Here is a 14,919-nt window from a genome sequence, read left to right on the forward strand (position 1 = left end):
CGTTATAGCTTGTGATGAAACCTACTTTGAAATATCAGCTATCTGTAATTTATAAATCGTATTTGTAATCACAAATAACAACTTTACAAACTATCTCACATAATAACCGTGGAACATTTGTATGGTCTGCAGTCTGGTTCAATCACTGTGTATGTTCCTAACATTTGGCCAACCCAGCTTTGCAGAGATAGATAGTCAAGCGAGAATAGAAAGTTTTGTATCTGTTTACAAACTAAGTAACTTACACGTTACGAGATCGGTAAACAAATACGTTAACCTCAACGTTTTCTAGATGAATGATTCACATACTCATAATAACCGAGCATACAGTGTGATCTTGACACAGTAGGTAATATGTTAGGTTTTGCATAGCGTACCATATGTTCTATTAATTATGAAGAAATATGAAATCCTGAAATGACAACACTTTTCTTTTTCTTATTTAAGTAATTACATGAAAACTATGAATTAAATATTCACTTCAAAGCATATTCTTTATTGACATAATACTTCAAAATCAAGAAGGCGAAAAATTTCCATAAAAACAGTAGAACAACATACTCAACAGTTTTTCGTTCAATAGTCTAGATAATAGTGAAACTGATATCTATCAATCTATTGACTATTCACTCTACCCACGGAAAATTCTCATCTTTGGTGTAATAATACAGAATGAATGAAAATCGTTTAGTTTAACTTCTTATTTGTATTCTATCATCTTAAGTATCGTTTGTAAGCAATATATGAAAAATCTATGGCAGTAAAAGTAATGCTATGGTGAATGGTGATCCTTGTAAATATGACTCAACTTTATAGTTTACACCATGATCCGACTGACCTTAATTAGGAAACTGGTGAAAATCAGGAAGTTCCGGACATTTGTTTCGTCCTAATATGAGAGTCCTCAATATTTTCGGTTGATTTAAATCGGACCTGTAAATGTCACAATATTCTGGGAATTGAGAACTTGCTTCGAGACTGAAAGTTATGGGTTCGGCATTCAGTGAGGTCGTGTATGCTGACGTCTGGGGAGTTAACTATTATCTAGTGTTTTATGAGTTTCAATGTTTACCAGAATACGATCAGTCAGTGATGTAAGCTACTGAAGGATAATTTCTTCGAATTTCTATAGAAGATCATGTTCTCTTAATTATATATCTATTCTTGTTCAATATACATACGGTTAACCGCGGGGATAAGAAAGAAATCGTTGTTGCATTCTTTTTTCGGATATTTACACCATATCCTTTTCTTCATTTTTTATCTCACTCCTCCTACATTATCGAAGTAATCTTTCGATAATTTTGTTAACTCACTCAATTCTTTACTAATCCCTTGTTTTAATGGAATAAAAGTGTAAGCCACATCCTTTAATAGGTAATGGCTGTTGTATAATGAATAGATTTAATATTTCATCTATCTATCTGTTTTATCACCTACATCCTTCTTTTCATAAATAAAATTATTCGAAAAAAACTAATTTTATTTCTCATTTGCCTAATGCATCTAATGTTACTATTTTTCTGTTATTTCAGAGGATTCTTTTATTTTCACATGAGTTAAATTTGTTAGTTTACTGTGTTGTTTATTTCTTCTAGGAACTGAATTCTCACGAAAACCTTGACCTGAATTATGCCAATTTCTTCTTTTCATCCACCCCTGCCTCCAATTTCTCTCCCTTTTTTTCTTTCTACTTTGAAGTATATTATATTTCTGACTTTGTGAATACTTCGTGTTTCCTTTGCCCTCTATCCCAATTTTTTGAAAATTTTTAAGTAGTGTTCTCTATTTTAATTCATTTTTCCCGATTGTCATCTTTATTGTTGTCTCTGTTCTCGTTTGTCTTTATCTTTTTTTCTTTTGGATTCATATTATTGATGCTACAGATTGATAACATTTATTACATACATGATATGGCCTATTTTACACACATTACGTCTTTTATGTTGCACAGAGAATGGATTCTTATTCATTCTTCCTCACTATTGTTAGAACATCCAAAATACATTAATACTTAAGTATAATTGGATATTGGTTAGAAGTATAATTCAGAATATAAATTTCATGTTATTTTGAACTCATCAGTCAGATAGATTCACACCGTAGTGTTGATATTTACCCCAGGACTGGAACCTAGTAATTGTTTCTCCAAATGTCCAACCCATTATCCACTTAGCTATCGAATTCATTTAGCCACTAGACCGTTAAACGCAAATAAATCTTAATTCATCTGTAGCGGTTGCTGGAATCTTTGTTTTGTTCTTATTATTGTGACCAACAATTATCTTTTGGCATTTATCCATACTAAACGAATTGCCTTAATGTTGCTGTTAAGTCACAACCATTTTTAAACACAGTTTCAGGCAGAACAAATGACATTATCAATGCGATTTTCACAGGATATGCATATACCAAAAGGGACTGGTCAATTGTAGCCCTTAATAATAACGAGAAAATTTAGACACCTATTTCAAATCAGTTGCGGTACTATTTGGTTTAAACTTTCTGAAAAACAATATTCTTAGATACTAGTGAATACTGGATCCATTTAATTTAGTGCATAAACTTTTGGATTGTATAAAATTTAGGTTGGTATTTTTGACATACATAATTAATAAACAGATTTCTTCTTAAATATATTTTAACACTAAAGTGATTTTATTTGTAATAGATTTTATATTGGAGAGTTTACTCAGGATACTATTCAAGTTACATAAAATTAACTGTATTCCTCCATAGAACATAAAAATTACCAAGCTTCCTTGATACTAGCTATGCATATCATAATCAACTTTTGTCACATCAATGTTAGGAACATCAATGTTGTTTTTTTCATCTAACAAGGCTCTCCAACAACAATGTGAAATACATATCAGACCTATTTCTTATAATGTTAAATTCTATTACACTTAATCAAGAAGAAAGTCTTATTAGATAAGTGAAATGAATAATCTCTCAAATATTACCTGAAAACTGTTATATATATACAATAAATTAAATCATTTATTCGTATCCTGTATATTGTATTGACTAAGATTTACGTGAGCGAATAGACAAAAATAATCCTTCACAAAGGATGTTCTTTTAAATCAAAGAACATGACAGGAGAATTACTGAATTTCATTGTATTAAATAATCAATTGGTCCGATATGTTTCCATTCATTAATTAAACTTATTTAGATTTGAAAAACGTTTGTTGTTCACTGAAGAAAAATACCAGAAATTTACTTTTTTTACTCACCAGGATATTACAACTGCTGTTGATAAAACAAGCAATCTAAAGTTCAATCTATTTGAGAACATCAGTTCATCTTTTATAGTAATATTCAAATCTTATTTGCTTTGTTGCACTAACACGTTTCAGTGAATCTAACTACCTTATCTAATTTATTTCCAAATGATTTAAGAAAAGCTTTAGATGTCAGAATTCACCTGTTTGCTAAGTGACCAATCTAATATTTATACGTTTGTTTCAGCTTCTTAGGATCTCGTATTTCAATGTTTTGTGATTTAGATACCAAAATAAACTTAGTGAATTACAGGAATCAAGAAATAAACAATAATAATTAAGTAATTAACTTGGGTACTTTGTTCGTTTTATATCACCAATGATATTTTATTATTCCATCACAGAAAATATTCATTTACACATCAACTAGTAATTAATTACCTAGAAGTACGCAAAAATATATCGAAAACGAATTCTTTGAACTATTTGACTTATTTGTGGAGGTTTTATTATATTTACGAACACAGAAAATCAGAAAATTTCTGGTGGCAAGGAACTTAAGTCAGTCATAAAAAAACATGTCCAATTTACAACGTTAAAAATCAAACCAAATTAAAAAAACCAATCAAATTAATGAGAAGACAATGACAGAGTAGGCGTTGATAACATTCGATCAAATTCATGATCAGCAGAATGAGTTTTTGGTCGCTTATAGTGAAATTCTCATGTCTATTTAAAATTTATACTGATAATGGTGTCAAGAAAAATAATGAAAGCTTCATGATTAAATCATCTAGATTAGAGAATGTGATTTCAATGAAATCATCTTCCTGATTTATAAAATATTTTCACTGTCTAGTTTAGTGAATGTTTGGAGACTTGAGTTGCGTCACATATTTCAGATGTACAGATGGTGTATCATTATTTCGGAGTTGTTAGGATTATGATGTGAAAGCTATAGAGATATCTAAACACCAAAGTTAATAAGCAACTGATATGTGTAGTCTACAAATGCACTACGCGTTTATATGTATTTATATGTTACTTTATTCAGAGCATGAACTACTGGATTGCGTATTTACAATAGATAAGATTGTTTTGAAATAATGTAGGACATAATATGTGTAATAGCCACAACTATGCACATGACAGTACTTTGTAAACGACAGGTTGTATGTGAAAAAAAACTGGCCGTGAATGCGGATCAATGGTAGCGTTTCGTAGTAACCTTATAACTAATCACTAAGATACCACTCAATAAATGATATTCTGTGATAGATGTAAGTCAACATAGATAGAATTAACTGACGGTGATGAAGCACTTAATTATAAATATACTGCTAGAGGAACTATTTACTTTGAATCATTTGCCTACGAAACCGAGATTTGTCAAAGCGAAACTTTAGAGTACGTAAATTTTGCTGACAAGAAAATTATAAAAACCTGAGTAGAAATGTACATCACAAACTGAGTTTAGTTATACAATAGCAGATCTCATATGGTAGATAAAATTGTTTATTCGTTAGAATCAAAAATTGAGAACTACTTATTTTCTATCTATAAGCTAAGATTGTTTTAGCTTAACCATATCAGGAATGAGATATCATTCAACGAATTTCGTCCTGTTTTTCTACAGAATTGGGATTCATTAACTTGATATATTTGTATGCTACTGTTGATTGTCAGATAAAGAAATTAATCCTTGTTCCTAGCTAGTTATCAGCTTAGCTGCTCGATTGATAAAGCTACCAAAGTGGTCAATAATTGTGTTATGTACCGTCATTCGTAAGGGTTTGCATACTTTTTGTTTTTGATGTTGATTAATTGAGTATGATGGACGAGTCCTAGATAACACTGGTACTCATTATCCAACATAAAATTGACATTTGGCTATTAAAAGTAGCAAAACATCCTCTTATATGTTCATTTGCTAATAGATGCTGATCTAGTCGAGTCCCAAATATCAACAATGAAAAAAATATAATCTTTATCAAATATTAATTATTTTAGTCCTTTTTTATTATCGATTAGTTATGAACCTAATTATTTATCCGAATATTTTAATCGGAAATTTATAGCATTCTACATTGCTGAGTACTACTAAACTCAAATAATGATATTACAATGAATAATAATATTTAACCATCTTTTCGTTGAAACAACAGATTCTCCAATACTTTACTAATTGCAAAAATTACTAGCAGAACAAAAGCTTAAAAAGACAGAACACTCCAAAAAGATCGTTTTAATTGAACATGAATATAAGTTGTTAAATAATTTTTAAATTTACCTCTTGAATCTATACAAGTAAAGTTTAAATTTAAAAAGTGTACTGTCCTGAGAATTCTTTACTGTAAACAACTGTGAAACAGAGAATAAAATGATGACCACTGATATTATTATATTTTCACGAATGTTTATACAGTTTTATAGACGGAAGTGAAATATTATAAGGGATATTACTGTTATTGTTCCTGAACCTCATTATTAACATTTTCAAGTCATTAGCTAATAACCTGTCAACTTAAATTTCGACTATTTCGACTACTCTTCTTTCTCAGTTTGACGTAGTATGACAACATTGTTTGCTACACTAGTTCCCCAAGCGCTTGGTTTATCGTGTCTGATATATATACCGATAATTTATGCGTAAAATCATACTGAACTCTTAACCATGTTCATAGATAAAGTCAATGAAAAATTATGAAGTTGTTTGAAGTAAATTTTATTTGTTTTACAATGAATCAAGCTTAAAAAAGCAGGATGATTCTAACTCATTTTGATAATTACACTATCAATATGATCCAATTTTGTGACAATTTAAAATCAGGACAACTCACTGAAAAAATCAAAGATCGATAAACAAATTCGTTTATTTGTGATTGGAATTAATTTTTATCTCCTTTTCGCTAATTTATGTTTAAACAAAAGGTAAAAAGAAAGTAAATAAGTAAATAAACATGACAGAGAGAAATGAAATTTTAAATCTATTACTGACAATCATATAAAAGCGCGAACGATTCACTCTATCAATATTTTGAATGATTTTGTGTTTACACCGCTCAATTTAGATTTTAAAGGAAGAGAAAAACGAAAATAAAAATATCTCAGGGGATATCACATTAGGTGGGCATAATATTAGTTTGCATTGACGTAATGCCTTCTCGTGGGTGTGTGTGTGTGTCAAATCTTTTCAAAACAATTATCGGTTATTGAGTCCATACCATTCTACTGAATATATTCAATTTATATATCAATTAGTTAAATTATACATCATAGTTCTTGAAATATATTATTAAAATATGATCATATAGTACAATATTGAATTCTCCTAGGACGTGTGAAACTGTATAACAACAAATAGTTGCAATCGTATAATTACTCTATGGCATCTTCAATACAAACCTTAAGACAGTCATACCGTACGGGCCTGAAATGTGGAGAACTACTACAACTATCATCAAAAAGGCACAAGTATTTGTAAACAGTTGTCTATGCATAATACTTAATACTTGATGACCGGATACCATCAGCAACAGTCTTCTGTAGGAGAAAACAAACCAGCTTCCAGCTGAGGAGGGAATAAGGAAACGACGTTGGAACACATTACGCCGGGAAATAGAATCAGATATGAAAAGAATGAAGAAGAACAACTGGAAAGAATTAGAAAGGACTTCACAGGACAAGGTTGGATGGAAAGTGCAGGTGGTCAGCCTATGCTCCTCTAAGAGGAGTAACAGCCGTAAGTAAGTAATCATGAGTTTTCATTACTAAAACACTCGCTGGTGAAACTGTTACCTGATAAATTTATATATATCGATATTTCAGAATGACTGAAAAGCACAAGTGATATAGTTCAAAATTTACTCCAATGCATCAGTTCGATTCACTTTTTGAAATTCTGACTATCAGTACTACTTGTTAATTTCATTCTAAATTTCCACTTTCTTTTTTCACTCACATTTTTCTTATCTAGTCTTCCTTTTTCCCATCATCAACATTACTACTTCATCGGTTTGTTTCTTAATCATCCTGTTAATTTTATGTGACAATTATGACCAATACACATATTCACCAGTTCCTGAGTCTACTGTGACTGAACATTACACAACCTATACTCTAACTTAATAAGGTAGACTGTTTAAGAATTAAAATTTATAGTTCTTTAGTTTAACAGAAATAATTACGGGATTCACGGAGTTATTAGCAGTTGCTTAAATTATAAAAACTGACCAATCAGGTTTAAGAATCCAGTTTCAAGTCTATCGATTATAAATCAAGTAAAGAAGCTGATAATCGATTAAGTGATTTATAATTGCAATGATAATTTGATATTAATGTATTTATATGAGAAGGAAATATTTTGGAAAGTCAATTGTGTAATAATCGTGGGCAAACAAGGTCAATAGAATGTTAAAATAAATGTCATTATACTGCCTATGTTGGCATAAGATGTCTATAGCTGATGACGTTTTCTGCCTATTTGAAAGTGACTCAAATAAATAATGCATTTATTATGAATTAGTTCATAAAAAACCCCATTAAACTGTGCAACTGACATCGGCGATATAAATCAAGTCATAGTAGCTCAATGATAGTAATGTTGTGGGGGCTTATACATAGAAATCATAATTAGGTCCTGAGAGATAGAAAAGTGGAGACTGGTGAAACAGTCATTAATGAATGGGTGATAAAAGAAAAAGTGTCATATAGATAACTATCCACATCAACTTTTCTTTTCATGGACGTCGTGCAACCTCTAATTTTCCTTAGAAAATGTCATAAATCAATATAGAAAGCTCATTAAATTATTTTAATGCTACTTGTTTTTTATTCTTTTCCTATTAAAAACTAATAATACTCATCGCATATTTTCTGAGTGGTTAAAAGTGGACATACGTTTGTCAAAGTCCTTTTAAGAGTCGGGTACTTTCATCTCTATTCCTTAATCTTTCCTTAGAAAATAATAAACTTTTAGCTTAGCTCAGAATAAAAAACGACGTTAGTTTACAGTTAGAAATGATGGTCATTACCATTAATTTTGTTACAATTTATTTGGACCAGATAGATAGTGGCTAGCAGTGGGATCCAAGATATCTGTTTTGTTCTATCTGTAACCCATCATCTGAGTGTACTTACTAACCGTTGCAGATATCCAAAACGATACTTGAACCTAATATCTTTCACTTCAAATGTCCGTGTTATCCACTGAGTAACTGAATCTAGATAACGATTAACTTGTATTGGATTAATATATTTCAGCCAAAACTAACCAAAATTTGGTCTCTAATATCATTAAGAGAATAACTTACTCTTACTTGTAATGTTACAAATATCATACTTATTGAACAAGTTATGCCTCAAAAACTTTTCATTCCTCTAACTAATTTCAAGTTCGAAATCATCTGTTTAATAATTAGATCACTTATAACTAACTTTTAATTTCTTTATCTTCAAAACTGACTACTGCATATTTACACTGGTATGATGTCACTAAAATAATAAACTATCTATAAACAAGGCACATGAATTTTTATCGTTCGCTTTAACTGATTTACGAATACAAAAGCTTTTTTTCGAATAAATCAACCAAATAAGTTTGTATTGCAATGCCATTTATGTTAACCAATAAAGCTAACTAACTAAATATGACAGTGAAAAATAATAAAACTCTAAACATTCTTGTCATTTTTCTGATCTCTAATTAAATCCAATAAAATATTTGAAATAATTATCGAGTGAATATCCTTCACAACTGAAAATACAAACAATAAGAAATCTAATCTACTATAGTTAGTTTTCTATGTTCTGTTTATCTGATGCCAGTATGTTATTTTTTGTGTTGAACTAAATGAATTATTTTCTTTTAGTCTGTGTAATTCTCTAATTAAATCAGAATATTGTAATGAAGTTGATTCGTGATTTTTATCATAATTATTATTCACTTTGGTTGAACTTAATACAATTCTTGTTAAACAAAGTATTTGACCCGAAAAATTTGTTTGAATGAATATTTCGAACACAATTTGAATATTTTGACTATAATTTATCAGCTCATTTATTTCTATATTCAATGTTAAATATTCATCAGATGGTATTTTGATATGATCTAAAATATAACCATTTTCTATTTTATTGATTTTTTTAATTTTATAACTTCCCAATTCGGTGATTTTGATTGGTTGACTTGTTACAGATTGCGAATATATATTGTTCAAACAATAAGTGGCACGAAAAATAAGTTCTGCTGCAAAATACGAAAGAAGTAATAACCAATGTTGTTAAAACAGGTATTTTCAATGCGTTTATTTCATAGTTAATTATATACGGATCATAAATGAATCTAGAATATTCAATATCTTGATCGCGAATTATAGTCTCAGCTGAACATGCTATGAGAATTACAGATTTAATATCACCTTTTGTTTCTTACGAGACGAACAAGTTATACGATGTTATTTAAAAAATTGATGAATGATTCGTCATTATTTACCAAAAACAACTGGAATAAAAACATAGATAGATAGATAGATAGATAGATAGATAGATAGATAGATAGATAGATAGATAGATAGATAGATAGATAGATAGATAGATGGATAGATAGATAGAAACACAACTCGGACTCACTTTCATTCATATAGACTCTTAAATTTGTTATCTTTCTAACATACAATTCAAGATGAGATGACCGTTTTGCATAAATTATTGACAATTCAACCATCGATGTTTTTGGTAATTGATAAAACGAAATTTCTGACATTAAACTCTAAATCAAGACAAAAAATAGAACGGATTAATTATAGGGAACAGGTATTTATTGATGAAACTCATCCATTTTTAGTAGTTATTACATCATTTCACGGAGTCACATTATTTGAAATATCTCAGAGAGCTCTGAAGTTTCAAATAGCTACTTGACATTACTGGTATATTATTTCAAATAATCACATTCATTGTCACCTGTGTCATCAAATAGATGGACACATTAGACAAGTTGTAACCTAACTAATAAAATGATGATACCTATACATTGCTAACGGAGAAAGTCTGAAATTTCTCAAGGACTATATTATAGCAGACTGATCAACCAGCCTCATGAAAACGTGCTCATAGTATTATCTAATTAACTGATGGTTCATGAAATCAAGTGTGTTACATGAAGAAAAATCCAAGTCATGGATGATGCACTTAATTATCATGCTTTAAAATCAAACAGTTATAATTTCTTATGCTTAATATGTTTGGAAATATTGAATGACGTCAGATGCCAAATAGAATTTCATATTTTAGTTGTCATACTCTCGAAGAATTAATTTAATTTCTTCCAATTTTGTGAGAATGATAAGTAATATATTTATGAATGGCTCTCGGGTTAAGAAAAAACTAGCTAAATATAGTTTATTGTTAAAATCTCTATAGGTTTAGATCTTCATATGGATGTATGCCACAAATCAGCAGAGAAATTTGTAGAGCGTCAAGTAAATATTTTTTTCTAACGACAAAAAAAGCATCATTTAAGGAAGACGGCAAATATAACAGATGTGATTACACCCAGAATATTGTGGGAGGCATTCATTTGTTCCATTCTCGACCCAGCTGACACCGTTGAAACTGCGATTTTTTGACCAGTGACCAGTCATCTTACCATAATTATCACACAAACCGTTTTTCAAAATTCAACCTACCCCAGAACTTTTAAAAAACATTCTTAACTACTTACAAAATGCTCAGTAGTATTTTTAATATAACAGTTTTTCAAGGATTCTTTTGTTTTTTAGCATATTAAACATGTATTCAGATGGTTTTCAGGTATTTAAAAAATGTAGCGAGCTACTATACTTGTAACTTCATCATTATGATAACGTTGAGAAATAGCCGACAAAGATCGTTGAGACAAACTACTTCTATACATTTTTTATTAAATTTGACTTGTTGAATGACAAGTACTTTCAAGAGATATAGGTGTATATGTTCACAGTACACTCCAAATTTTTACTACAACAAGAAACTGAAGCAGTGAAGGAAAGTCAGCCAGTAGCATTTATGTTTTATTTGATGGTAAAAATACAGAAAGACTAATGTAAACGAAATCACCCTAGTAGTTGTCGCGATCATTTTTACACCAGGTGTCTCAGTGAACCAAAAATTTGGATGAACCTCGTACTTATCAATACACAATCATTCCACAAGTGTTACGTCAGCTTACTCGGATGATATTTTGCTATGTTGTTGAGAATCGATCACATAAAAGACCATCAAAATGACCTGAAATGACATTTCTGTGATAACTAAAATGTTCACTTCTTAATGGAGTAGATAACGAAGATGTTATCAAGATAGATAATGATAATACCCCAATCAAACCATCAGACTTGTAGAACACAACACCTCCCGGATATTTACATGAATTGAAACATTATGTGTATCTGGCTCTCTGGTATTTTATTTGGAAATTTGGGCGATTAAGGGACTTATTTCGATTATTAATTCCGTGACGAATATTTTGGCGAAATTGAAGTGTTTATGTCTTAAGCAAAATACGACGATCATATTTTAATTATTTTCAAAATTAACGTATTTCGTAATTGTATCGACAAAATTAGATGACTGTTAAAATAGAATGATTTCACAACTTTGGATAACTGTGATGGATATAACATCAGGCTAGTTACACTCACCTCTTTCTTCACTGAGACAAACTCTAACCAACATTTAATCTACTAAAGTCATCAGTTTATGTTAATACTTCTGGAGAACTGAGTGAATAAAGAATAAGACTACGAATATAGTGCTATAGGAAAATTTGAAAACTTTTACCGAATCTCTTACATTTTGATGAACACTGTTAATTAACCATCTTTTCTGGTGTCATAAATTCAATCTATCGACAATTCCATAGAATATTCATAAAACCAACAACTTAAAAAGTAACTTTAGTCCCTATTTCTTACTCAATGAAGATTTTCAAAGTTATTTTTCATATTCAAAATGATTAAAGTATGAAGTTACAATTTGCAAGCATATAATCTCTATCCAATGACATTTTTTAAAAAATTAGATAGTGAAGTCCTATAACTTTGTTTCTATTTTCGGAATAAAATAGTCACTGACTACTTTACAAATTTCTAAACACTATGCCTTTATGAAATTTGGATTGTTTATGAAATGCTGTTATTTCATTCTAAAGCTTCACAAACATCAAATGATGCTGAAAATGTATAAATCAAAGAGATGTAAATGTTGTTTGATTAATTCGATTGAACATAATTGAATAATCAAATCAAAGGTTCAGCACTAAATCATAAGCTATGCAATGGTCAAGAATTTTACTGAGCTTCTGAAATCGAATCAGATCAATAAGCGTTCAAATTCTATTAAGAACTTGTTTGAGAATCAATTCGGTGAATAATTACGGTATCATCAATTAAACATTTTTGCCTAATTTAATAACCTGATCATATTTTTGAACTATAAATTTCCCCATAGCATAGCCAAAGTTTATTCGTATGAGGTCATTGTTTGGTGACTTATGCTTCACAAAGGGTAGCAAGCTTAAGTAAGTAAGCAATGTAACTATACTTAGGAGGGATTAACTTATAAAAAAGTATTTGTTGAAGCATCGTTAGATAGTAGAAAGAACGGTAAAGGTTAATATTATTACTTTAAGCAACCATTGAAAATATCAAATTAATTTATCACATTTCCACCCGTTAAACTTTGCAGTTTTAAAATAACTAATTTTTCAGTTTTGTATTACAATAATTCAGTCAATCAGTTAGTAATACTCATCGTAGAACTGTTTTTACTTTTACTTAGGCCTGTTACTCCCAATGGAGTACAGGCCGTCGACCAGCATTCTCCAACCCACTCTGTCCTGGGCCTTCTTTCCAAGTTCCATCCAATTGTTGTTCATTCTTCTCATGTCTGTCTGGAGACTCATCGTAGAACCGGGCATATATATCCATCGATCCCACTTACCACGCTACGTTAACAAGGTAAGTTACTATACATCTACAACTTGTAACAGTATTAATAGTAGCAGAAAAGAATTGGAACGAACGATCTGACTCAAGAAGAAAGTCTGAAGTCATTGAGCCAAGATGTGTAAGATACTTTTGAAATTCAGGATCTACAGAAAGACAAAGACTGAATAGATGTTCACAAATGGGACCGATTCTGAATCATGTCACCCGTCTCCAACTCCCGACTATAATAGTAATGTGAACCCTAGCCAGGTTGCTTACACCTACCAAAACAGCTCACTAATACGGTCAATATCTTTATGGACCTTTATTATGTTATAGTTTTGTCATTCATAGTTTCCATTCAACTTAGTCCTACATCAGCAAACACTAAATCTAGAGATAAACAAATTTTCATACATACATAATCCTCTTTACTAGCTTCTCTGTTAAATTTTCCATCGTTTCTTAGCGAATTTGGTTTCTTTTCAATGATAGATTTATCAGAGGAATTTAATGGTGGATAGAATTCTTGCCATATATGTATTAACTCTTTTGGGTAATTAATTAATTTTTCATGATCTATCCTATAAATTGCTTCACCAATACATAGCATCCCACCTGCAATTTTTCCTGATTGTGATGATTTTTGACTAGACTGATGACAGCAAAGAGAAGATAGTAGATTGAATGTTTTACTAATATCATATGGTTCTTCAGTGTCACTGTATACAATGTTTTGATCATTTGATGCTGAATATAATACTGAAAATACTAATTCACTGTGTTTTAATTCATTAAAGGGAATATCAAAAACAAATAATTGGTCAAAGCATGGATTTGCAAATGTCTGAACTGGTGTTGTAAAATAACTTCTATGCAAATCATCATTTTCTATATTAAATTCTTTTTTATTTAATGAAAAGTCTATTCTTTGCCTTAATTGTAAAACAATAATGAATATTGTTTGGATTTGACTTGGAAATAACTTATTAATTTTTCCAAGATTACTGACACCAGTCAAATGACTGATTATAACATTCAATTTTTTTAAAGTGTAAATATATTCAAGACTGAAGTGTATATGACCAATAACATCTGAATATTTTGTAAATTTCATCCATGAATTATTTGAACAGGTCTGATGTTTTGATTGAATAGAAGAGAACACATTTATAATTGGTTGAAATGTTTTTTTCAAATTGAAAAATAATTTTACTTCTGATGAAAATAAGTTTTTTGATGTCATTGATTATCTGTGCCAACTTAATCTCATTTATACTTTTGTGCTCGTACCGAATGAAATGTTTAGATCCAATAAGTAGGATAATGACTTCATTAATTCGACATACTGATTTTTACTTGGTTATAATTCCACTGTTATCTGTTTTCACTGTTTAAGATTTTGTTCATGTTTATCAAATGAATTTATTTATTGCGATCATTCAGATGTGATGAATTTTGTTCAACTTTATGTAAACAGATTTTAATATGGTGGTTCAGAATAATAATTGACTTTTGTCAAGGCATACGATTTCATCTCTATACTATTAAAAAAAGAACACTGACATAATTGTAAGATAGTGAAGTCAATAGAACGAATTATTAGTTTTTAAGTCAAAGACAGTACAATTCCGTCGGAATGATTTAACTAAATTTTCAACATAATATAATGATTGTAATTATTAATTGACTGAATAATTAACACGGGACAATAAATCATA

The 14,919-nt window shown here is 30.0% G+C and overlaps 1 protein-coding gene across 1 annotated transcript; it reads right to left on the minus strand.

Annotated features, from left to right (window-relative positions):
* Positions 1-9,031: 9,031 nt before the first annotated feature.
* MS3_00002770 (uncharacterized protein) lies at positions 9,032-14,444 on the minus strand (the record flags this gene model as incomplete). The annotated part of the gene is made up of 2 exons (XM_012941624.1): positions 9,032-9,477; positions 13,634-14,444. The coding sequence occupies 2 exons, from the start codon at positions 14,442-14,444 to the stop codon at positions 9,032-9,034; spliced, it is 1,257 nt and encodes a 418-aa protein (XP_012797078.1).
* Between the last annotated feature and the right edge of the window lie 475 nt (positions 14,445-14,919).

Source organism: Schistosoma haematobium, chromosome ZW (assembly GCF_000699445.3).
Source record: "Schistosoma haematobium chromosome ZW, whole genome shotgun sequence".
NCBI classification, from domain to species: domain Eukaryota; kingdom Metazoa; phylum Platyhelminthes; class Trematoda; order Strigeidida; family Schistosomatidae; genus Schistosoma; species Schistosoma haematobium.